At 41.7% G+C, this 24,737-nt stretch overlaps 1 protein-coding gene across 2 annotated transcripts in view; it reads left to right on the top strand.

Annotated features, from left to right (window-relative positions):
• The first annotated feature begins 22,442 nt into the window (after window positions 1-22,442).
• Window positions 22,443-24,737, top strand: part of fnip1 (folliculin interacting protein 1) — a 96,226-nt gene continuing 93,931 nt past the window's right edge. For both annotated transcript variants that reach the window (XM_033029285.1, XM_033029286.1), the window contains exon 1: window positions 22,443-22,596. In XM_033029285.1, coding sequence (XP_032885176.1) covers window positions 22,457-22,596 — 140 coding nt within the window. In that variant the 5' untranslated portion in view covers window positions 22,443-22,456. The remainder of the gene's footprint in view (window positions 22,597-24,737) is intronic.

A 24,737-nucleotide genomic window follows, 5' to 3' on the forward strand; every position in this document is an offset into this window, starting at 1 on the left:
CAGCAAATTTTTTTTTTTAAATACCGAGAAGGGAAGTCTGATCGATTTTTCATCAGCAGCTAGTAGCCCGAGGAAATCCGCCTCCGACAGGCAGTACAAAACGGCATTTTAATCCCGCCCCTCAAAGGTGCCAAAGTCGCGCGCAGGGCCAGTGGCAGAACTGCAGCTGTAGGTATTGTAACATCGCTAAATTTTACTCCTATATTTTATGATTTTATGATTGTTATAATTTCTCAGTATGTGTATCATGCAATTTAAATCGTTAAAACCATTGCAGAGTTTAGTATTATAAATTAGCTTTTGAACTCTCAAAATGATTTTTCAGGTTGTCAATATTTAATTCTGCAAATTCAAATTCACATATAACATTCATTTTTATGTTATTAATTGGGCATTGCTGCCACTGATCTGAATTGCCATCTACTGCTTATAAATCCCATTCACATTTAAAAATTCTAAATGAGATGGCCAACAAACTATTATCTAGGGTGGCGCAGTGATAGGGTTGCTGCCTTATAGTGCCAGAGACCCGGGTTCGATCCTCACTACAGGCACTGTGTATGGAGGTTGTACGTTCTGCCTGTGACCTGCTTGGGTTTCTTCCGGGTGCTCCAGTTTTCGCCCACATTCCAAAGACATGCAGGTTTGCCGGCTAATGGGCATAATTGGTTAATTGTAAGTTGTCCCTGGTGTGCAGGATAGTGTTAGTGTACGGGGTGATGGCTGGTCGGCGCGGACTTGGTGGGCCGTTAGGCCTGTTTCCGTGCTGTATACCTAAACTAAAAAAACTAAACTAAACAATGATAACCTATTTTTAATTTCTTCCCTATCACAATTCAACTATTAAATTTATCTGTTTCTTCCACTTATATTAAACTTCATACAAAGTGGAAAGCAATCTGTAATTTGTAAGGTGGACGCAAATTGCAGTAGTAACTCAGTGGGACAGGCAGCATCTCTGGAGAGAAGGAATGGGAGACGTTTCGTGTCTAGACCCTTCTTCAGATTTTTTATTTATAATCCTTTGTAATTTGTAACCCTTGCACTATGAAACAATATATAAAATATGTTTGATTATAATAAGACTGTGACTGAATTTTATGATTTAATTTTATGCCACCTTCAGTTTTCTTTTTTAAATAAGGTAAAACCATCTCCAAATTGCAACCTGACAGTGAACAGAAAGGGATTGGTGCAATTTCCATTCCATCAAAGCAGAAAAACCTAGTAAGTTAGTGTTTTATATCTTGCACAGTCACTAATGACTTAAATTTCCAATAATAATTTTGTAATGAGAAGTACATTAACGGGTGGCGCCATCAGCGATGACAGCTTCGCCAACTGTCTGTCTTGTCTTTTTGTTATTTTTTGTGTGTTTTAAAAAGTTTGTGTTAATGTTCTCTGGTTTGTTTTATGTGGGGGGTGGGGGAAGGGGTTGGGGGAAACTTTTTTCTCAATCTCTTACCTTGCCGGAGATGCAATTGTTTTCCGGATCGTATCTCCGGTCGCTCTGTGGAATAACATCATGGAGCTGGCAGCCTTGCTCGAGACTACCTTTGAGCCCCACTGTGGGGCCGTGGACTTACCACCAGAGCCTGCGATCCCTTGCATGCGGATTTCACCATCGAGGAGCTCGCTGCCTCGGGTAGAGACTGATGTCGGGAAGCTCCAAAGTTGCAAGAGGTTCGACCAGCCCCAATCCGGGGTCCGATCGCCCGGCGAGGGGAGCTGAGATCCCCCCCGATGTGGGAGCTTGATGGCACCGATGCGGAGGGCCCAACCGCCGGCTACGGAGCCAAGATCGTCCCGTCAACGGAAGGCTCGAGGCTCCCGACCGCAGGAGAACAAAGAAGGGAAGAGATTTAACTTTTTTTTCGCCTTCTATCACAGTGAGGAATATGGAGGAGTCACTGTGGTGGATGTTTATGTTAAAATGTATTTTATGTGTTTTGTTGCTTTTTATTGTTATGATTGGATTGGATTGGATTCAATTTATTGTCATTGCACTTTTCAGTGCAACAAAATGGTTTAGCCTGCAGTCATAACATAGAATAAATAACAAACACTCAACACAGTTTAAAGTCCCAAAGTCCTTGTCTCTTCCCTCCTTGCTCTCCCTCTGCGCTGAGGCAATCCAAGCCTCCGATGTTGTGACACCGCCGGGTGATGGTAAGTAAGTCCCACGGCTGAATCCGAGCTCCGCGAGCGGGCCGGTTAAAACTCCGCGGCCCGGGGCGGTCGAAGCTGCCGAAGCTGCCGCTCTCCAGTCCAGCGGACGCAGCTGTAGTTGCAGGAGCTCCGGAAAAACAGGTCACCACTTGTGACCTGCGAGCTCCCGATGATGTCGTCCACTAGCCCGCGGCCGAGCCTCCGAGGCTCCAGAGTCGGGTCGGAAGTTGGGTCGCCCCGCAACCACAGCCCCGAAGTCGGCCAGCCTCGCGTTGGTAAGTCCTGGCTCTGCCTCTGCAGCCTCGAGGTCGGTCCCAGTTGGAGGCTGCCAGCTCCACGATAGGCCTCAGCGCAGACGGACACGGAGATGGGGAATACGGCAGGTAAGGTCGCATCCCCCCCCCGAAGGAAGAGTCAAAAAACATACCACACCCACCCCCCACACATACACAACTAAATAAACTGCAACAACGGGACAAAAGAAAACAAAAAAAAAGAAAAGACAAACGGACTGCAGGCGAGCCGCAGCTGCAAGGCAGCGCCACCACGTCCGGATGGTATGGCAAATCAAATTCCTCGTATGTTGTAATACATACTTGGCTAATAAAGTATGATTATGATTATATCTATTATAAAAGGTGATTCAGGGTAACATGACAATATTTTAATGCTTTTCCATTTTCAAAGATATTTCTTCAAAAGCAGGACACACATGGGATAAAACTAGGATCTGGTTGCATTTTCTGCTCTTGATTGATTTGCTACTACAGGGTACTGGGAAAGAGTGAAATGGTTGCACACATAACCCTTGCTTTAACAGACCACGGGGTGGGGAGGAGGAGTTGGAATGGTGTCCGTTATTGGTGCTTGTCTGCTATAACTGAGTAAAGGATTTGCTCCAACCACCTAGGGGTCACTCCGTGAAACAACGTTGTTTTCAACGTTGCTTAGCAGCTAAAGATATATTTTTGTAAATGCAAGCTACAAATAGGCTATTTGTTGCATTGTTTAGTTGCATTGTATCATTGCACAAGTGTCGATTGAAGCAACAGCTTGTCAATTTCACTGGCCTCCCGCAGTATAACCAGCAGACTGTATTCTTAAAGAGACAGTGGTGTCTGATTACTGTGCGGCCACTCTGTCCACTATAACTGAAATCTGGCATAATGAGGTCTGTAATAATGGGAGTAGACTGTATTGTGTTTTAAAAGTAGCTTCCACAGGACTAATGACAATGTTAGTAAGAGGGTGTTCTATAGGATTACCAAGACCGTTGTTAGATAGCAAGAAACCTGCATTCCATGTCTTGAACATCCTGAATACAAATATTCCTGTACTTGCATTTTCTACAAAATTAAAAGATGTTATTGGAAATATTGGGTCAAAGAGAGATAGCTGTTCAGTATTCATGATTGGAGGAGATAAGATTGAGGGGAATGTTGGCACAAACAATGACACTTGAATCACATTGGGATGAAATTTCATTTATTGTCATGGAGGAAAAAAAATGTGTTAGTAAATTTTGCACGCTGCTCAAATGTTGAGTTTATTTCACTCCAAAATGAAAGTTGGAGTGAAATAATATACAAAATAGTATTTATATATATTTAGATTAAGAAACTATATTTAACATTTTGAAGTTTGTTGACACTTAGAAATAAGATGGGATTATGAATTACGAGGAAACGCCAAAAGGTTCCAAGGCAACAGTCACAGTGTAATAGAATATAATCGTTTTGGTAAGAGAAACAGAAAAGCAGTGTATATTTTAAATGTGGACAACATTTTCCCCACACAGAGGGTGATGGGTGTATGGAATGAGCTGCCAGATGAAGTTGTTGAGGTGGGCACAATTACAAAGGCATTTGGAGAAGTACATGGGGAGGAAAGATTCAGAGGCAAATGCAGGCAAATGGGCATAGCTCAGATAGACATGGATGAGTAAAGGGACTGTCCCACTTGGGCGACCTAATTGGCGAGTTTGAAATAGAAGAGTTTGAAAAAATGACATGTTGAAGACCTTCTTCGACTATGTTGAAGACCTCCTTCGACCTCCTTCGACTATGTTGAAGACCAGCTACGACTAGCTACAACTAACTTCGGGAAAATTGGACACCGAATAGTGGAGAGTGAAGACGACCTCCTTCGATCTCCTTCGACCTCCCTTCGACTATGATGAAGACTATCTACGACTATCTCCGACTACCCTCGATTGCCTACGACTAACATACTGACCTACTACGACTAAACCTACGAGTAAAAAAAGTTTAGATATTTTCCATGGCGACCTTTTTATACTCGCAGGCATTTTTTAACATATTGAAAAAAACACCGCGACCTAGCTGAGGCCTCGAGTACGCAGAGACCAATCTCGAGCATGAAGGAGAGTAACATAGACCTCCTACGACCTTGTATCGACCTTGCTGTGAGTATGAGTCGAGGGCAAACTCGGCAGAACTCGAGGATTTGGTCGCCCAAGTGGCTCACGCCCTGAAGGTTGAAGGGCCTATTTCAAAGTTATATGACTCTATAAAAGGGAAAGAAACAATAAAAAGGGAATTGAAGCTGGAAAATAGACACAGATTTGGAAGGATAGAGCATTGAAAGGGTGACTTTTCACCCATCACTCCTGTATTGACATCTAGTTAAGCAGTAGCATAATTTTAATATGCTTTTTCATAACATAGAATAAATCTGTAAGTAAACACAAACCTGCATTTCATGTCTTGAACATCCTGAATACAAATATTCCTGTATTGAAGCATCTGAAATGTCCTCATTCTTCAGGGAATGGGGGTTCCCCTCCTCCACCATAGATGAGGCTCGCACCAGGGTCTCTTCCATACCCCGCAACACTGCTCTCTCTCCCCATCCCCCCACTCGCAACAAGGGCAGAGTCCCCCTAGTCCTCACCTTTCACCCCACCAGCCGTCACATACAACAAGTAATTCTCCGTCAGTTTCGCCACCTCCAACATGACCCCACCACTCGCCACATCTTCCCATCGCCCCCCATGTCTGCCTTCCGCAAAGACCGCTCCTTCCGTAACTCCCTTGTTAATTCTTCCCTTCCCTCCCGTACCACCCCCTCCCCGGGCACTTTCCATTGCAACCGCAAGAGATGCAACACTTGTCCCTTTACCTCCCCCCTCAACTCCATTCAAGGACCCAAGCAGCTGTTCCAGGTGCGACAGAGGTTCACCTGCATCTCCTCCAACCTCATCTATTGCATCCACTGCTCTAGATGTCAGCAGATCTACATCGGTGAGACCAAGCGGAGGCTGGGCGATCGTTTCGCCGAACACCTCCGCTCGGTCCGCAATAACCAACCTGACCTCCCGGTGGCTGAGCACTTCAACTCCCCCTCCCACTCCGTATCCGACCTCACTGTCCTGGGTCTCCTCCATGGCCAGAGCGAGCAACACCGGAAATTGGAAGAACAGCACCTTATATTCCGCTGGGGAGTCTGCATCCTGGTGGCATGAACATTGAATTCTACCAATTTTGTTAGTCCTTGCTGTCTCCTCCCCTTCCTCAGCCCTCGGGCTGTCTCCTCCCAACCCTCAGCTTTCAGGCTCCTCCTCCTTTTTCCTTTCTTCTCCCCCCCCCCATCAGTCTGAAGAAGGGTTTTGGCCCGATACGTTGCCTATGTCCTTCGCTCCATAGATGCTGCTGCACCCGCTGAGTTTCTCCAGCATTTTTGTGTACCCTCCTGTACTGATGGGTGTGCTTTCACTTGCTTAGGCCCTAAACTTCGGAATTCTTTATACCTCTCTGCTTCCCAACCCACTTTGCTTTATTAGATAAATTGCCAGTAACCAAGTTTGCTAGCCAGGTTCCTCTGTGGCTCATTGTATTTTACTAACTACACCTATAAAGCACACTGGGTTGTTTGGGACATTAAAGTGCAAAATACACATTAATTTTGTATTCTGTCAATATAATTAAATTCATAAGTTCTAGGAGCAGAATATTACTATTTGGCCCATCAAGTCTACTCCTCCATTCAATCATGGCTGATCTATCTTTCCCTCTTCACCCACCTTTGCCCCATAATCGCTTACACCCTTACTAATCAAAAATCTGTCAAACTTCGCCTTAAAGATATCCATTGACTTGGTAGCCACAGCCGTCTGTGGCAATGAATCCACAGATTCACTGCCTCCTGAGTAAAGAAATTCCTCCTCATCTCCTTTCAGAAAGGTACGTCCTTTTACTCTGAAGCTGTAGCCAAAATCATCCCCATTTCTCCAGCATGCTTGGAATAAATCAGCAGCTTGTTGCAGTTTCATCTGATTTTTGATTCTTAATAATTACCTACCCTTCTTCAGGTCTCGACCCGAAACATCACCCATTCCTTCTCCAGAGATGCTGCTTGTCCCGCTGAGTTACTCCAGCTTTTTGTGTCTATCTTCCCAGAGCTAACTTGGCATCAATACACTTTAGGATATGAGAACACTAAGTTGTGTCTTGGAGATGGAAAGAGAAGTAGTTAGAAATTTAAGGAAGAAATCCCTAAATCAATTAAAGCCATGAAAATTGGACATTTGAAAGAGATTGCTGGGGATATATATCTGGAGGAGATTACAGAGATTAAGAAAGGTTGGGTTTTGGTGAGATGGAAAGAGGTGAAAAGTAGAGTGATAATTTAAAGATTAATATTGCTTAAGAAGCTAACGTAGGTCGTCGTTAGAATATGGTGGAAGATGAGAGGCCAGGCATCAACCTGCTAGTATTGCTCAAGCCTGGAAATAACAATGAGGGCTGTGGTACAAGTTGAGCTGAGACAGGGTCAGAGTTGGGCAATATTCCACAAGTGGAAATCTGTGGTCCTGGTGATAGCACAAATTCATTATTGTAAACGCATCCTGATTACGAATATCATTTTGCTTTCAGTTTAATGATGCTTGTAACTACTATATAGCCCATGATAATGGGACGACGTTTGTTTGATTTGGCCTGCTGTCAGAAGCTCCTGCTCCCCATACTATCTCAAGATTGAAGGTCCAATCTCATGATCCTCCATACCCTGAAGATTCAGTTAGCAGACCTGCCACTTTCTGAAAATCTCATTGAAAATGATTTTTTTGTGGTAGATTTTAAATGTATTGATAATTAAACACAGATCGTTGAGAAAAGAGACAAAGTGCTGGAGTAACTCAGCAGGACAGGCAGAATCTACGGAGAGCATGGATAAATGGCGTTTCAGGTCGGGGCCCTTCTTCAGTCACTTCAGTACTTTGTCTTTTTTTTAGTAAACCAGCATCAGCAGTTCCTTGTATCTTCAATTTAAACGTTGCATTGAAATACAATTAATGGAATAGACTTTTCTGTTTCTGGGGCAAAGATTCCCTGAAATTAATAGACTCTCCAATCCTATGTTAGTGTGTCTGAAGATTATTGCTTCTGATTGAATGCCATTGAGATGCTTAGAAATCCTAGGAAGTTTCAACTACACTTTGAAGTTTACACTGTTGAGTTTAGTGATTGAATGGAGTGACAGGTAAATTGGCTTTTAGGACAAAGTCCGGAAGTCCCACATCATGGGATCAACTAAATGCGGATGTTTCCCTATATTTCCATCTCGTATACCAGGATACAATGAAAAACTTTATTTTGCATACTATCCAGGCGGATCATATCACACATGAGTACATAAACACAGTAAACAGAGCACCAAATATAGTGTTACTGCTACAGAGAAAGTGCCAATTAAAAAAAGTGCATGGGCCCCAACAATGTAGAATGGAAGATTGGGAATTATCATTCTATCGTTTATACAAAAGTGGGAAAAAAGCAGGAAAAGCTGATCTTAAATGTAGTGGTACGTGCTTTCAAGCTTTTGTATCTTCTGCCTGATGGGGGAAGGGAGAAGTCAATGACTGAGTGTGAGCAGTTCCTGATAAAGTTGGCTGCCATCCCAAAGTGGCGTGAAGTGTAGATGGAGTCAATGGAGGAGGAGGCTGGTTTACGTGATGGACTATGATGCGTCCACAAGTCTAGAATAGAATATACTATATTATTGTCACATGTACCAAGTCACAGTGAAATTCTTTGCTTGCATACCTTGCCAAGGTATGCAAATAGTCGCCCATAAAGTGTTTGCGGCTTCTTGCGGTCTTGGGCAGAATAGTTGTCATAACAAGCTGTGATGCATCCAGATAGGATTCTCACTCTATGATGCAACTGTAGAAATTGGTGCGAGTCATTGGGGACATGCCAAATTTCCTTGGGTTTTTGAGGAAGCAAATGTGTGCATACTTTCTTGGCTGTATTGTCGATGTGGTTGAACCATGTTGAATTGTTCCAAATATTTACACCTAGTGATTTGAAGTTCTTGACCAGTTCTTGATGCAGACTGTGGTATGTATGGCTACAGCCAGAATGGTATAGCTCAACTTAATTGTTTTAATTCCCCAGAATAATCCATAAACTCATGTCATGAACTGTATAGATTATATACGTGAAGAGCCAGCAGTACTTTGCGTGGATCAGGGTACTGCTTGCTTTACAATGCAAACTTCTACCTTTAACTGTGTGAATGTCCAGAAATTGTTATTAGTCTTTCTTAGTAATGGCAACCACAAAACCTGCCAGTTTGGTCATTCATAGCCACCTCCAGTTCCAGGCCAGCAAATATTTTTTTTCATAAGAAAGTATCGATATCTTAGCTAATAGTTTCCAAAATAAGGCCAGTAGAATTGGATCCATTGTTTAACTTGTGAATTTTCTAAGTTTATAGGATCTGCTTCAATTTGCTTATCACCACAACAGATTAACGGCAGATGCTATCTCACTGGTTCTCCACGCGGCTGTGGACCATATAGATAGTTTAGAGATACAGCACGGAAAAGGGCCCTTCGGCCCACCGATACAGATCAGCGATCACCCTGCACACTAGCACTATCCTACATACCAGCGATCACCCTGCACACTAGCATTATCCTACATACTAAGGACAATTTACAATCTTTTACCGAAGCCAATGAACCGACAAACCTGTATGTCTTTGGAATGTGGGAGGAAACTAGAGCATCCGGAGAAAACCCACATGGTCACAGGGAGAACGTAGAAACCCCGTACAGACAGCACCTGTAGTCAGGTTCGAACCAAGGTCTCTGGCACTGTAAGGCAGCAACACTACTGTTGCGCCACTGTGCTGCTCAGGATAACAGGAACATACATGTCAGGCTGCTATTCATTGCATACAACTCTTGATTGCTAACATTTTATTTCAGGTTTTCAGCATCTTCAGTATTTTACTATTGTTTCCATTGATTTTGTTATGGAATCATCTTACAAATGTTTGGCATGATTAATGTATGGCAAATATGATTGCAGTTTCTTGAAAATACTATTTTAATTGCCTTTGGTTTTTAAAAAAAACCCATTTCCATCAGAGATTCTCTTTGCATGAATAATTTACTTGAAAGCAACTGGGGGGAAAAGCATTTCTGCTGCCAATGTGTTTTCTCTACACTAGCAGAATGATAAAACAAAGGAAAAGAGAGTCTGGGCAGATTTTAAGTTATCAATTTTAGGTTTGTTGTGCCCCAAAATCAAAAATGTTAAATGTTGTCAATAATCTGATGCATAATCTGTACTGCATTTTCGCAAAACATCCAACAATTCCTGATCTTGTAGTTCAGATAACAATTTACAATCATTCTTAATACAACACTTAATGTTTCCATTATTTAGTATGAAATCAAAGGAAGGTATTGCCTTTTTAATGGAAGCATTGGAAATTCATCAGGTTATGGAATAAGGTTTCACAATCTAAAATATTCTCTTCAAACCGCAATGAACAGTTTTTATAATAAGTTCACAGATGGAAATTAATTGCTCATGTCAAGTAAAGTTTAATGCAGTTGACCAAGCCCATTAATCTCATGTTAAATCATCCATGCAGGGAACCGATCGTTACAACAGGATGTCTGAGGATCCTTTGCTTCATCTTTGAAGAGAGGCCCAACGATGTTCTGATTCAATTGTTATGGAAGGGCGGCACGGTGGCACAGCGGGATAGTTGCTGCCTTATAGTGCCTACAGTGCCAGATCCTGACTATGGGTGCTGTCTGTACGGAGTTTGTACATTCTCCCCGTGACCGCGCGGTTTCCTCCCACACTTCAAAGACGTACAGGTTTGTAGGTTAATTGGCTTGGTGTAAGGGTAAATTGGCCCTAGTGTAGGATAGTGTTAATATGCAGGAATCGCTGGTTGGTGTGGACTCGGTGGGCCGAAGGGCCTGTTTCCACACTGTGTATCTCTAAAACTAAAAAAAACTAAAACTAAATTGATTAAACTTGTTCTGACATTGACCATCTCCTTCAATGCCATCCAGTTTCTTCAGATCAGAGATGTAGCCACAAGAAATCTGGGCCCAAGCTACACCTTGTTTTTTTGGTATATAAGGAATAGTCTTTGTTTCAATCTAACTTGAGGATCCACTCCCTCAACATTTTTTTTTCTGGTAGAACAACACCTGTTTTTGTGCTAGTTACTGCACCTGTGGTAGAATTTGAAAAGTTCATTCCCTTTTACAATTTTCAGCCTGCTCTCGTCTTCACATGGTCTATCTTGAACTCTACTCTTTCTAGATTATTATTATCTCTCTAACTCCCCGGGTATTCTGGTTTCCTCCCACGCTCCAAAGATGTACAGGTTTGTAGGTGAATTGGCCGGTAAAAATTGTAAATTGTCCTTAGTGCGTAGGATAGTGTCAGTGTACCCGACGATTGCTGGTTGGCATGGACTCGGTTGCCGAAGAGCCTGTTTTGCACTGTATATCTAAACTAAAAAAAATAAACTAAGCAATCATAACCTGTTGTAAATTGTCCCTAGTGTGTAGTGTGTTCTGGTGTAACGGGGGATCGCTGGTCGGCGCGTACTTGATTTGTCTCTAAACTAAACTAAACATCGTTGTTAACTTCAATTCTTAAATTGAAGCTGAATGAGCTAGGGAAATTTTTTTTTTTTTAAAGCTGCAGATGCTGGTTTATACCAAAGATAGACAAAATGCTGGAGTAACTCAGTGGGTCAGGCAGCATCTCATGAGTTATTCCAGAATTTTGGGTCTATCTGAGCTAGAGAGAACATCCTCATAACAGACACAAAAAGCTGGAGTAACTCAGCGGGACAGGCAGCATTTCTGGAGAGAAGGAATGGGTGACATTTCGGGTCGAGACCCTTCTTCCTATACAGAACATCCTCATGTCTGATTTAGTGGAAGGAAGGATGATGTAATAAAGCATAAATAAAAACAATTTCTGTTTTAACTCGGATGTTGAAAGGCAATGCAATTTTCAAAATTTGCCCAATGTTAATAATATGTGTATGTAACATGACAGAATCTTGACACAATCATTTGGTGTAAAGCACCAATGAAACTAGATTCTGAAGTTGACTAAAACAATTAATTTCCTTTTTATATATTTTTCTCTTGCTAGAGGCAAGATGAAGTGCCAGTTTGTAGCATTATCCTAGCTCCTGTGTGTTATCGACCAGCTAAAGTATGGCAGTATGAACATCTGCAACCTGGCACAACATTTGAAAACGTACCTCTAGGTAAATCACCTTCAAATTTACTGTTTAATTATGTCTATTTTACCCTCCAAACCTATATGAGTGGATCCATGAAGATTAAAGCAAATTACTTGGGTGCCATGTACATTTTCTTTTTTTATAAATGGTGAAAAAATATCATGTAGAACCAAGGAACTGCAGATACTGGTTAATACACAAAAGGACACAAAGTGCTGGAGTAACTCGGCAGGGCAGGTCGCATCTCTGGAGAACTGGCCAGTCTGAATAAGGGTCACAACCCGAAACATGATATATCCATGTTCTTCAGAGATGCTGCCTGACCTGTTGTGTTACTCCAGCACTTTGTGTCCTTTTGTACAAAACATCAGCCATGGATGTTCAGCAAAGTAGTCATCCAATCTGCATTTGGTTGTCTCAATATAGAGACCAGTGAATACCGTACATTAGGACAGGCACTAAATGCTGGAGTAACTCATCGGGACAGGCAGCTTTTCTGAAGAGAAGGGGTCGCGATCCTTCTTCAGTACATTAAGTGCTTGTTAACAACAGGACTGGGGGCATGGATTTACTGCAGATAACAAAAATCATGGTTACTATTAAAGCTTTGTAATTAATAAACTCACAGTTCCAATATCCAACACAAATATCTGTCATTGATGTACAGAGCGATATTGGGGTCAAAGTCCAAAACACCCTGAAAGTGCCAAGATTCATAGATGTCTTCAATGATCTGGACTTTGAGTACAGGAGTCAAGAGGTCAAAGGGTATTAACTATAAGGAAAGGTTGGACAAACTTGTATTGTTTTCTCTAGAACATCAGAAGCTGAGGCGAGATCTGAAAGATGTAAAATTATGAGAGGTATGGATCGGGGAGACGGTAAGAACTTCTTTCCCCAAGGGGTAATGTCAGACACTAGAGGGCGTAGTTTTTAGACGATAAGGACAAAATTTAAAGTAGATGTGCAGGCCAATTTTTTTTACACATAAGATGGAGGGTGCCTGTAACATGCTGCCTGGGGTGATGTAGGAGGATACAATTTAAGAGGCTTCTAGTTAGGTACATGGATATGCAGGGAATGGAGGGATATGGATCACGTGTTGGCAGAGGAGATTAGTTTAACTTGGCACCATGTTCAGCACGGACATTGTGGCAAAGGGATTGTTCCTGTGCTTCCTCTTCTATGTTCTAACTTCTAAATCCCCCAAGTGGACATAAATATGCCCGATAATACTGTGAAAACATTAACAAACTTTAGTAAATGCATTAGAATAACTAAACACCAAAAAGGAAGTATTAGCTGACAAACTGCTTCTATTTAAACTTACAAGTAGTGACAGGTTTTGCAATTTCAAGGTACAGCTGTGCAAACAAAACCATCCTCTATTAGATTAGCACACAGCAGGAAGCCACTCGGCATAAGTGGTCTGGAAACTGATCACAGAACTTGCACAATGATTGGTTCCTCAACATGTATGTGTACATTGTGTGTGTGTATATATATAATTGAGAAGGAATTCAAGATGGGACCCAGCGCCAACCGAGCCAGTCTGCCGATTGGCACATAATGGGGACTGGGAATATACTAGGATAAAATGTCTAAGTAACTTGCTGCTTTACCAATAAACTGTTAAAGGCAACTGTGGAGGCCTCAATAGGCCCGACTATGGGTGGACATTGGGGATGGGACTGGACTCTGTGCCTTCCCCCATAATGGGAACCATTGTGGGGGGATGTTTTTATGTTAAAGCTATTTATTATTGTTATGTTTGTATTCTTTTTTATGTGCTGCATTGGCAAAAGGAATTTCACTACATTTAGGTGTATGTGACAATAAATCAACCTTTGAACCTTTGAACCTTTGAACAGTACGAAGGAAGGGGCTGAACGGATTTCTTTTCATCTCCTGCAGTTGTATGAGTAAGCACTGTGAGTAGTTCTGGAGTAAGTTAACAGATCAGGCGACATCCCTGTAGAACATGGATAGGTGTTGTTTCAGGTTGAGACCCTTCGTCTGGCATGCTGCCCAACCCGCTGGATTTTCTCAACAGATACTTTCTCATATGAAATTTTACTGAACATTCAGTTTTGTTTTTACATTTACAAAGATACTTTGTTGTGATATGGTTCTATGTTTGGATACAGTACTTGTGCTTTGATCTTGAGGTGGGTCTTCCTTTGCTCCTTTTATGTTTATTTGATATCCACCAAAAGAACACAATGTTCATTGAACAGGAATAATCTCTGGGGTTTGTTTCAATTAGTTCTCTTACAGAATGTGAAAAGGATTCATAAGGAGAAACAAAAAGTTCAAATTCAGGAAATCACAATTAAAAATACTATCAGAATAAATATACAATGAGTCAACGCTGTTTGCAAAAGAAACAAGCTAACTTAATGCTCGTGATAGACTATAGATAGGATATCAGGATCCGTAGATAAACATCTGACATTTTTGTAATTAAAAGCTGATATATCTCAACTTGCAATTTCTATATTTAATTAAGTTGTTTACCAGCACACAGCTTTAGGAGGAGGGACTTTTAATATGTGCACAAATAACTAAGGAAAATGGAAACACGGGATTTATTTATGTAGTATGAATCCACTAAATTCATACTACCTCATTCGGTGGTTGGTAAGATTTCATGGCTGATATATCTCTCCTAACCCCATTCTCCTTCCTTCTCCCCATAACCCCTGACACCCATACTAATCAAGAATCAATCTATCTCCACTTTAAAAATATCCATTGACTCGAGCCTCCACAGCCTTCTGTGGCAAAGAATTCCACAGATTCACCATTTTCTGACTAAAGTAATTATTTCTTCCCTCCTTCCTAAAGGATCGTCCTTTAATTCTGAGGCTATGACCTCTAGTCCCAGACACTCCCACTAGTGGAAACATCCTCTCCATATCAACTGTATCCAAGCCTTTCACTATTTAGTACGTTTCAATGAGGTCCCCACCACTCATTCTTCTAAACTACAGCGAGTACAGGCCCAGTGCCATCAAACGCTCATCATAAGTTCACCCACTCATTCCAGGGATTATTCTTGTGAATCTCCTCTGGACCCTCTCCAGGGCCAGCACATCCTTCCTCAGATATGCTGCCCAAAATTGCTCACTATATTTAAAAAGCGGCCTGACCAGCACCTTGTAAAACCTCAGCATTACATCCCTATTTTTGTATTCTAGCCCTCTTGAAATAAATGCTGGCATTGCATATGCCTTCTTTACTACCGATTCAAATTGCAGATTAACTTTTTGGAAATCCTGCACCAGTACTCCCAAATTCCCTTTGACCTCTGATTTCTGAATTCTCTCCCCATTTAGAAAAGTCTATGCCTTTATTCATACTACCAAAATGCATGACTCCACACTTTGCTACACTATATTCCATTTGCTACTTCTTTGCCCACTCTCCCAACCAGTCCTAGTCCCTGCTTTTCTGCACCACCTGCCCCTCCACCTATTTTCGTATCATCCACAACTTTGGCCACAAAGCCTTCAATCCCCTCATCCAAATCATTAATATACAACATGAAGAGTAACGGCCCCAGCACCAACCCCTACGGAACTCCGCTAGTCACTGGCAGCCAACCAGAAAAAGGCCCCTTTATTGCCACTTTTTGCATTCTGCCATCCAGCCAACCTGCTATCCATGCTTGTATCTGCCCTTTGATACCGTGCAAGGACGCAGCACCTTGTCAAAGGCTTTCTGAAAATCTAGGTATGCAACATCCACTGACTCTCCTAAGTCTGTCCTGCTATTTACTTCTTCAAAGAATTCCAGCAGATTCGTCAGGCAAGATCTCCCCTTCACAAAACCATGCTGACTTTGGCCTATTTTATCAAGAAATTCTAAGTACTCTGTAAAATCCTACCAACCACCAAAGTCTAACCGGCCTATAGTTCCCACAATTCTGTTTTGCTCCCTTCTTGTGCAGTGGGGTAATATTGGCAATTTTCCAATCGTCTGGAACCACTCCTGAATCTAGTGATTCTTGAAATATCACTATTAATGCCTCCACAATCTCTAAAGCCACCTCTTTCAGAACTATAGGGTGCAGTCCATCCGCTCCAGGTAACATCCACCTTCAGCCCTGTCAGCTTTCGTGTTCCGTGTCCTAAAACTGGAAATGCAGCATTAATATGCAGTTACATCGGACATTATAAAGCCAAATAGGATGGTGGCCTTCATCACAGGGGTGCATAAGTAAAGAAGCTTCAGCTGTAACTATGTAGGACTTTAGTTAGACTATGTTGAACAACAGTCTACAATTCTGATCCAATTCAAGGAAGGATCTACTTACTTTGGAAGCAGTGCAGAGAAGCTTCACAACATTAACTCCAAAGATAAAGTAGGATTGAACATGTTGGGTCTATGCTCTTGAGTTTGAAAGATTGTAAGACAATTCCTTTATAATAAGGATGTTTCTCTTATTGAGAGAATCAAGAATTATGGTGGCTGAAGAGCGGTCCTGACCCGAATTGTGACCTATACAGACGTTCAGGCAGCTTCTCCAGAGAAGCTGCATGACCCTCTGAGTTACTCCAGCAGATTGTGTCTGTTTTTGTAAACCAGCATCTGCAGTTTCTTGTTTTTAGTGTTATGGGGTCTTGTCACAGCTCATAATTTCTCCTCAATTAAGATGAGGAATTTCTTGAAGGATTTTTAATCTTTGGAGTTTTCTCCCACAGAGAAGGGTGAATATTGAGTTCTTAAACATACTCATGGCTGACGTATACTGTATGTGTGGAATATAAGGACATCCAAGGTTCTATGGGATGAGGCAGGACAATGGAATTGAAGTCATGTTTAGCCCAGCCATGATCTGGGAGAGCAGGCTTGCTGGTCTTTGTGACACTTCTACTATTGAATTGAATTGAATCCTTTATTTGTCATTCAGACCTTTCGGTCTGAACGAAATGCTGTTGCCTGCAGCCATACATGTAATAATAACAGAACACAATAAACACAAATTAACATCCACCACAGTGAGTTCACCAAACACCTCCTCACTGTGATGGAGGCAAGAGTCTTAGAGTTACTGTCTCTTCCTTCCTCTTCTCCCTCTGCGCCAAGGCGATACCCCACCGGGCGATGGTAAGTCAGTCCCGCGGTTCAAACTCCGCGGCCTGGGGGGTTGTCGAAGCTGCCGCCCTCCAGTCCAGCGGACGCAGCTGTTGCAACGGGTGCTCCGGAAAACAGGCACCAGCTGTGACCTGCGAGCTCCCGACATTGTCCTCCACTGGCCCGCGGCCGAGCCCCAGATCCAGGTCGCCGCCGCTACTAATAAATACACACATGTTTGTAAAACTGATCATCATGTTCATTTGATTTATATGCTGATATTTTTGTAAATACTTTCTTTTGCAGATATTATTAGTGGGCCTACATGATTCTACCTGCTCGAAAATGATCTATTGTACCTGTCAAACTCAAGACCTTTCCCCTAAATTCATCATTCAATGCTTTATTTAAGTACAGAATGTAAAAAAACTCATAGTAGCTGCTTAATTTATGAATGGAATAAAATAATTTAATTAATGTTTATTCATGTAATGGAAATGTCTAATCTTTAACATATATTTAACTTATATATTTAACTTGTATATGGAAAATAAAAAAATGTATTAATATTTATTAAATAAGCAATGCTTAAATCTACTTTGAAGACTTGAGATTCAATCTGTTGAATATAAGAATGATTATATACATTAAGTATTATAAGTATAATCTAGTATTAGAGCCTGCACTCCTGGTGCGAGAGTAACATCAATGAATTGGATACTTCAAGAATTATTTGTTTTGCTTTCATATATCTTTTCTCGTTTTTGGTCCATTATTCTTCATTCTGTAAGATATGTGGGTCTTGAGATATTGCGGTCAGGAGCAGAAATGTATGCAGAAAGTTGTGACCACTGCCCAGTCCATCATAGGCTCTGACCTCCCCTCCATCGAAGGGATCTATCGCAGTCGCTGCCTCAAAAAGGCTGCCAACATCATCAAGGACCCACACCATCCTGGCCACGCACTCATCTCTCCGCTGCCAGCAGGTAGAAGGTACAGGAGCCTGAAATCTGGTACATCCTGGTTCAGGAACAGCTGCTTCCCCACAGCCATCAGGCTATTAAACTCGCCATCAAACAAACTCTGAACTATAACAGCCTATTGCACTTTATTTGTTTATTTATGTGTGTATACAATGGCTTGCAAAAGTATTCATACCCCTTGAATTTTTCCACATTTTGTCACGTTACAACCACAAATGTAAATGTATTTTATTGGGAAGTGGAAGGAAAATGATACATGGTTTTCAAATTTTTTTACAAATAAAAAACTGAAAAGTGTGGCGTGCAAAAGTATTCAGCCCCCGAGTCAATACTTTGTAGAACCACCTTTCGTTGCAATTACAGCTCCAAGTCTTTTGGGGTATGTCTCTACCAGCTTTGCACATCTAGAGACTGACATTTTTGCCCATTCTTCTTTGCAAAATAGCTGAAGCTCAGTCAGATTGGATGGAGAGCGTCTGTGAACAGCAATTTTCAAGTCTTGCCAGAGATTCTCAATTGGATTTAGGTCTGGACTTTGACTGGGCCATTTTAACACATGTATATGCTTTGATCTAAACCATTCCATTGTAGCTCTGGCTGTATGTTTAGGGTCGTTGTCCTGCTGGAAGGTGAACCTCCGCCCCAGTCTCAAGTCTTTTGCAGACTCTAACAGGTTTTCTTCCAAGATTGCCCTGTATTTGGCTCCATCCATCTTCCCATCAACTCTGACCAGTTTCCCTGTCCCTGCTGAAGAAAATCATCCCCACAGCATGATGCTGCCACCACCATGTTTCACAGTGGGGATGGTGTGTTCAGGGTGATGTGCAATGTTAGTTTTCCGCCACACGTAGCATTTTGCATTTAGGCCAAAAACTTCAATTTTGGTCTCATCTGACCAGAGCACCTTCCTCCACATGTTTGCTGTGTCCCCCACATGGCTTGTTTCAAACTGCAAACGGGACTTCTTATGGCTTTTTTTCAACAATGGCTTTCTTCTTGCCACTCTTCCATAAGGCCCGATTTGTGGAGTGCATGACTAATAGTTGTCCTGTGGACAGATTCTCCCACCTGAGCTGTGGATCTCTGCAGCTCCTCCAGAGTTACCATGGGCCTCTTGGCTGCTTCTCTGATCAATGCTCTCCTTGCCCGGCCTGTCAGTTTAGGTGGACGGCCATGTCTTGGTAGGTTTGCAGTTGTGCCATACTCTTTCCATTTTCGGATGATGGATTGAACAGTGCTCCATGAGATGTTCAAAGCTTGGGATATTTTTTTATAACCTAACCCTGCTTTAAACTTCTCCACAACGTTATCCCTGACCTGTCTGGTGTGTTCCTTGGCTTCATGATGCTGTTTGTTCGCTGATGCTCTCTAACAAACCTCTGAGGCCTTTACAGAACAGCTGTATTTATACTGAGATTAGATTACACACAAGTGGACTCTATTTACTAATTAGGTGACTTCTGAAGGCAATTGGATTTTATTTAGGGGTATCAGAGTAAAGGGGGCTGAATACTTTTGCACGCCACACTTTTCAGTTTTTTATTTGTAGAAAAATTTGACAACCATGTATCATTTTCCTTCCACTTCACAATTATGCGCCACTTTGTGTTGGTCTATCACATAAAATACATTTACGTTTGTGGTTGTAACGTGACAAAATGTGGAAAAGTTCAAGGGGTATGAATACTTTTGCAAGCCACTGTATATATGGTCTATGCTATATAGACACACTGAACTGTTCTGTATTTATGCTTACAATACTCTGTTGTGCTGCAGCAAGCAAGAATTTCATTTTCCTATCTGGGACACATGACAATAAACTCTCTTGATTTGACTTGACTTAACTGGACTAGCATCCCAATTAACAAGATGCTTGCTGGTTAATGCAAATAACCCAGAGTGAATGTGGTTTCCTTGACTCTTGAAGGTATCACTATTGCTATCTTACAAACTTGGGAGCCATATTTTTGATTTGGCAACATTATTGTTTATTTATTTATTTCTCCCTCTCCCTCTCCCTCTCCCTCTCCCTCTCCCTCTCCCTCTCCCTCTCCCTCTCCCTCTCCCTCTCCCTCTCCCTCTCCCTCTCCCTCTCCCTCTCCCTCTATTATATATAAATATATATTATGTTTTACGGAGTACTGTGTTTACATATTTTGTTGTGCTACTGCAAGTAAGAAATCCATTGCTCTATGTTGGGACATATGACAATAAAACACTCCTGACTCTTGATAACTGTCTCAGGTCGCTGCCTGTGGCCTAGTGTGGCTCACTCCCCATTCCCCACCACCAGCCACACATTGAATCTGATCGAGTATTGGCTAGAAATGTCTTTGTTTTATGTTAATACACCACCCAGCCATTAATACAGTATTTACAGAATCCTTGTGCGGTCCACTACATTGCAAATTTGAAGATGTAAAGTGCTGGAGTAACCCAGCAGGTCAGGTAGCATCCCTGAAGAATATGGATAGGTGATGTTTCAGGTCAGGACCCTTCTTCAGTCTGAAAAAGGGTCCATACCTGAAACGTAACCTATCAATTTTCCCTAGGGATGCGCCTACCCTGCTGGATTACTCCAGCACCTTGTGTATTCATTTTTGTAAACTAGCATCTGTTTTTTGATTCTACATTGCAAAGATATCCTGTCCACACACCTATGAAAAAAATTTAGACCATAATCTGCTTTTGTACATTCCACTTAACTATACAAATAGAACATTATTTTTATTTTATTCTGTTAACAAATTGCACTTCAAAGATTTCTTGATATGTCTTTGTATTTTTAAATAACAAAAAAAACGAAAAGACAGACAGACCGTTGGCGAGGCTGCCATCGCTGATGGCGCCACCCGGTGATGGAATGGTGGAGTAGACTTGATGGGCCAAATGACCTAATTCTACTCCCATCACTTATGAATGGATTCCTTTTGGAGATTGAATGTAGTCTACACCACTCAATTTCATATTCTACCCAGTTTTAATCATAACATTATATTAAGTTTTAATAAAATTTGATATGCAGGGAATGGAGGGATCACATGAATATGGATCATGTGCAAGCAGATGAGATTAGTTCATCTTGGCATCATGTTTGGCAAAAAACAGTTTGGAGTGAAGGGATTGATATATGCTTACTTTTCTATGTTCTATGTTAAAAAAAAACAAAATCAGAGGTACTCATACACTTACATGCATTAAAAGATAGTGCGGGGCAGAAAAAAGAGAGATAGGCTATCAATTTGTTACCCTGGTGCATTGCTACTAATAGAATACAAATTATCTCAATTTTCAGTGGAAATAAACCATTGGCTTGCCTAGTGGCGGAAAGACCAGTTTCAGATCTGGTGAATTGCTTGAAGATTTACCCCATCAGATGCCAGGTTTTATAAGGTTAGTTACTGAATATAAAAGAGGTCTATTCAAATTATTTATTGAGTCACAGATGGAATTATATTGCCCAGTTTGGGCATCTTCAGGGAAGTGCATACAAAATGCATGAAATTGTGTGTATGAAGGAACTGCAGATGCTGGTTTAAACCGAAGATAGATACAAAAAGCTAGAGGAAACTAGAATGTCAGGCAGCATCTCTGGAGAAAATAAATAGATGAGTTTCAGGTCGAGACCCTTCAGACTGATCCATTCTGAAGAAGGGTCTCGACCTGAAATGTCACCTATTCCTTTTCCTTTCCAGCATTTTGTGTCTATCTCCGCATGAAATTATGTCCAGGTATAGTGATGGTACAATGGTTAAATTATTATTTTAGTGAACCGGGTGGCTGGACTAATAATTATGGACCGAATTCCATCATTCCAGTCGTGAAATTTACCTGCCCCAGAGTAGGAATTCTACTGATCTAACCCAGTCTAGCTTTTTGTGACTCCAGACTTAGAGAAGAATGGTTTTCTCTGATAGAAATGCACTATGATCAGTCAGCATTTAGGATTGGGAAATAAATGCTAGCCTAAATAAATGTTAAAAATGTATTAAAAATCGTAAAACGGATTCTTGAGAACATGCAACTCTTTTATAATCGAAAAAGATTTGACAGATTTGATAAATGGTGTTTCTCACTTGTAATACGAAGTGTGAATTTCAATAATACTCAAAATGTGTGTCTATTCTTCGGACCCAAAACCGTAATAAAAAAGGGAAATTGGTTAAATGGATTTTATAGAGCCCGTAAGAGATGATGGCTCTGTGGTAAAATGCTTTAAAGCATTTAGGGTAGACTATTTATTCCTGGTTTAGTGCTGGAAATGCATCTGCAACTTGTCTTGATAACAAGACTGCCCAGCCGTGCAGAGAGCGACGCGAAACGCTCTCACCCCGCCCACTGTGAAGTGTTGTTGTTTTTTCCGCAAGAAAAAAACAATAGTGGTGCAGATCAAAAAACCTGCAAAACAAAAAATAATTTCTCCTTGCACATAAAAGCAGTATTTGCAATGATCAGAGGTGAGTATTTACAGCAGTGCTAGAGGAGGCAAACTCAGTTCCTGACTCACATGGAACACTCTCCCAAACAACCAAAACATTAAAAAAAATCATTAAGCATGTGGGCTACCAGATGAGAGAGGCAACCAATAATTACATTCGGTACAGAACAGGTCTGTCGATAGAGGGCCAATGAGCAAAGTGGTTTGGAGTTTCCCTGAAGCGGCGTCTGTGAGCAAAGCTCACATGACAGTGGGGCTCGGCGGGGGTGCGTGTGCTGCCATTCCCACAGCAAAAATGCCACCGACTTTATTCCAGAAGCTCTTCAACAAACGCAGCGGCTTGGCTTCCCCGACCAAAGGCGCGAACGAAGACCCATCCTTCAGGTATAAGCTGGCATTGTGCTTTAAAAAAAAAATCTCTCCCTCTCCTCCCTCCTCCTTTGAAGAATTGCTGCAAAGAGTATCGAGTGATCCGATCAGTGTAGCCCTGCCCTGGCAGCGAGTGTGTATCAAAATACGGAAGTGTGTGTGTTGCAGCGTTACATTATTGCATTTATATTCCTTGGCGTTCTCTCCCTTATTTGAATTTAGTCCTTCAATGGATTGCAATCGTGTTTTATTTTGAAAGCTGTGTTACTGAGAGACCCACTGTTTGTTCCCTGCCTCGTTATTCCGGGGAGGAGCATTTCTTTTTTCTGTGGTAAGAAACGTTTCCTACCAGTCGATGGGTGGATTTCCACGTGCTTGTGACAGTTATTGTCACAAAGACTTGGCTGGAAATCAAATATTTGGGGGAGAAAACAAAAACTGCGATTATATCAGAAGTAGAAGTGCATGAGAAAATTGGCTAGGTTTTGAAACAGGCTTTTGAAATTACCTTGTGATTGAAATTGCAAGAAGGAACTGCGGATGCTCGTTTACATTGAAGATGGACACAAAATGCAGGAGTAACTCATCGGGTCAGGCAGCATCTCTGGAGAAAATGAATAGGTGACGTTTCAGGTCAAGATCCTTCTTCAGACTGAGAATCGAGGAGACGGAAGCTAGAGGCATGAAAAGGTACAGTACAAATCAGACAAAACCGATAAGCTAGGAAAAGTGGAGCCCACAATGGTCCATTGTTGGATGTGGAAGTGGTGATAACGAAGGGATACAAACAGTGGAACTAGCAGGATGACTCGGGAGGAAGATGGACAGAGAGGGAGGGAATACTGCTGCCCAAGCAAGATATGAGGTGCTGTTCCTCCAATTTGTGTGTGGCCTCACTCTGACAGTGGAGGAGGCCCCAGGTCAGAAAGGTCAGTAAGGGAATAGGAGGGGGGGAGTGAAAGTGTTTGGCAACTGGGAGATCGTGAAGGCCAAGGCGGACTGAGCACAGGTCTTCAGCGAAACGATCGCCCAGTCCGCTGAATATCTCATGGTGCTGATCCTGGTGTTTTTGGATGTATGATTAGATTTAGGAAAAGTGAAGGCTATATTTTTCCATTAACATAGTTGTTTTCTTTATTTCTTCATAAACTCCATCCTCATTAATTCCCTGCTTCATCTTTCACATGGGAGATGAGTCCTGAATTAATTCCTATTTATTTCCTCTTTTAAAACTACGCTACACTGAAAGGTGACGATAAGAGGGGCCAAAATGGAGGGTTTGTATCAGAATCAAACATTTGTAAGGGAACTAACATGGATACTGACAGGTGAAATGCAGTGGTGTGCAACATACTACCTCCAGATTCAGGGACAGTTTCCTCCCAGCTGTTAGGCAACTGAACCATCAACAGAGCAATATTGAATGACTGTACCTCACTGGAGACCCTCGGAGTATATTTGATTGGACTTTACTGGGTTTATCTTGCGCTAAACATTATTCGCGTTATTCCATTTATAATGTATCGGTGCACTGTGTATGGCTCGATTGTAATCATGTATTGTCTTTCCGCTAACTGGTTAGCATGCAACAATTTTTTTCGCTGTACCCATGACAGGAAACTAAACTCGGAGAACTTATCGTGTTTAAGAAGGAACTGCAGATGCTGGAAAATCGAAGGTACACAAAAATGCTGGAGAAACTCAGCGGGTGCAGCAGCATAGATGCTGCTGCACCCGCTGAGTTTCTCCAGCATTTTTGTGTACCTTCGGAGAACTTATCATTAGATTTGTTTCAAATGAACTATAGTTTTCCTTGAGGGCTCGGACGTAAGGGAAATTCTGCAAAGCAACCTGTTAGAGTACATGTAGGTGTGGCAGAAGAAAGTGCGAACAGCTTTCCAAAGTACATTCAGGTTTATTATTGTCACATGCATCAACGCAGAATGAAAAGCTTTGTTTTGTATGCTACCCAATCAGATCAGATACTGTACATAAATACAACCAAGCCAAACTCAAGTGCAATAGGTAGAGAGAAAGATACGGAGTACAGAATATAGTTCTCAGCATTGTAGTGCAACAGTCCCAGGGACAAAGTCCTTGGTATGCAGTGAAAAGGGAAACTCCTTTTTAGCTTGGTTTAGAGATACAGCTCAAAA

This window comes from Amblyraja radiata, chromosome 11 (genome assembly GCF_010909765.2).
Source record: "Amblyraja radiata isolate CabotCenter1 chromosome 11, sAmbRad1.1.pri, whole genome shotgun sequence".
Lineage (NCBI taxonomy): Eukaryota > Metazoa > Chordata > Chondrichthyes > Rajiformes > Rajidae > Amblyraja > Amblyraja radiata.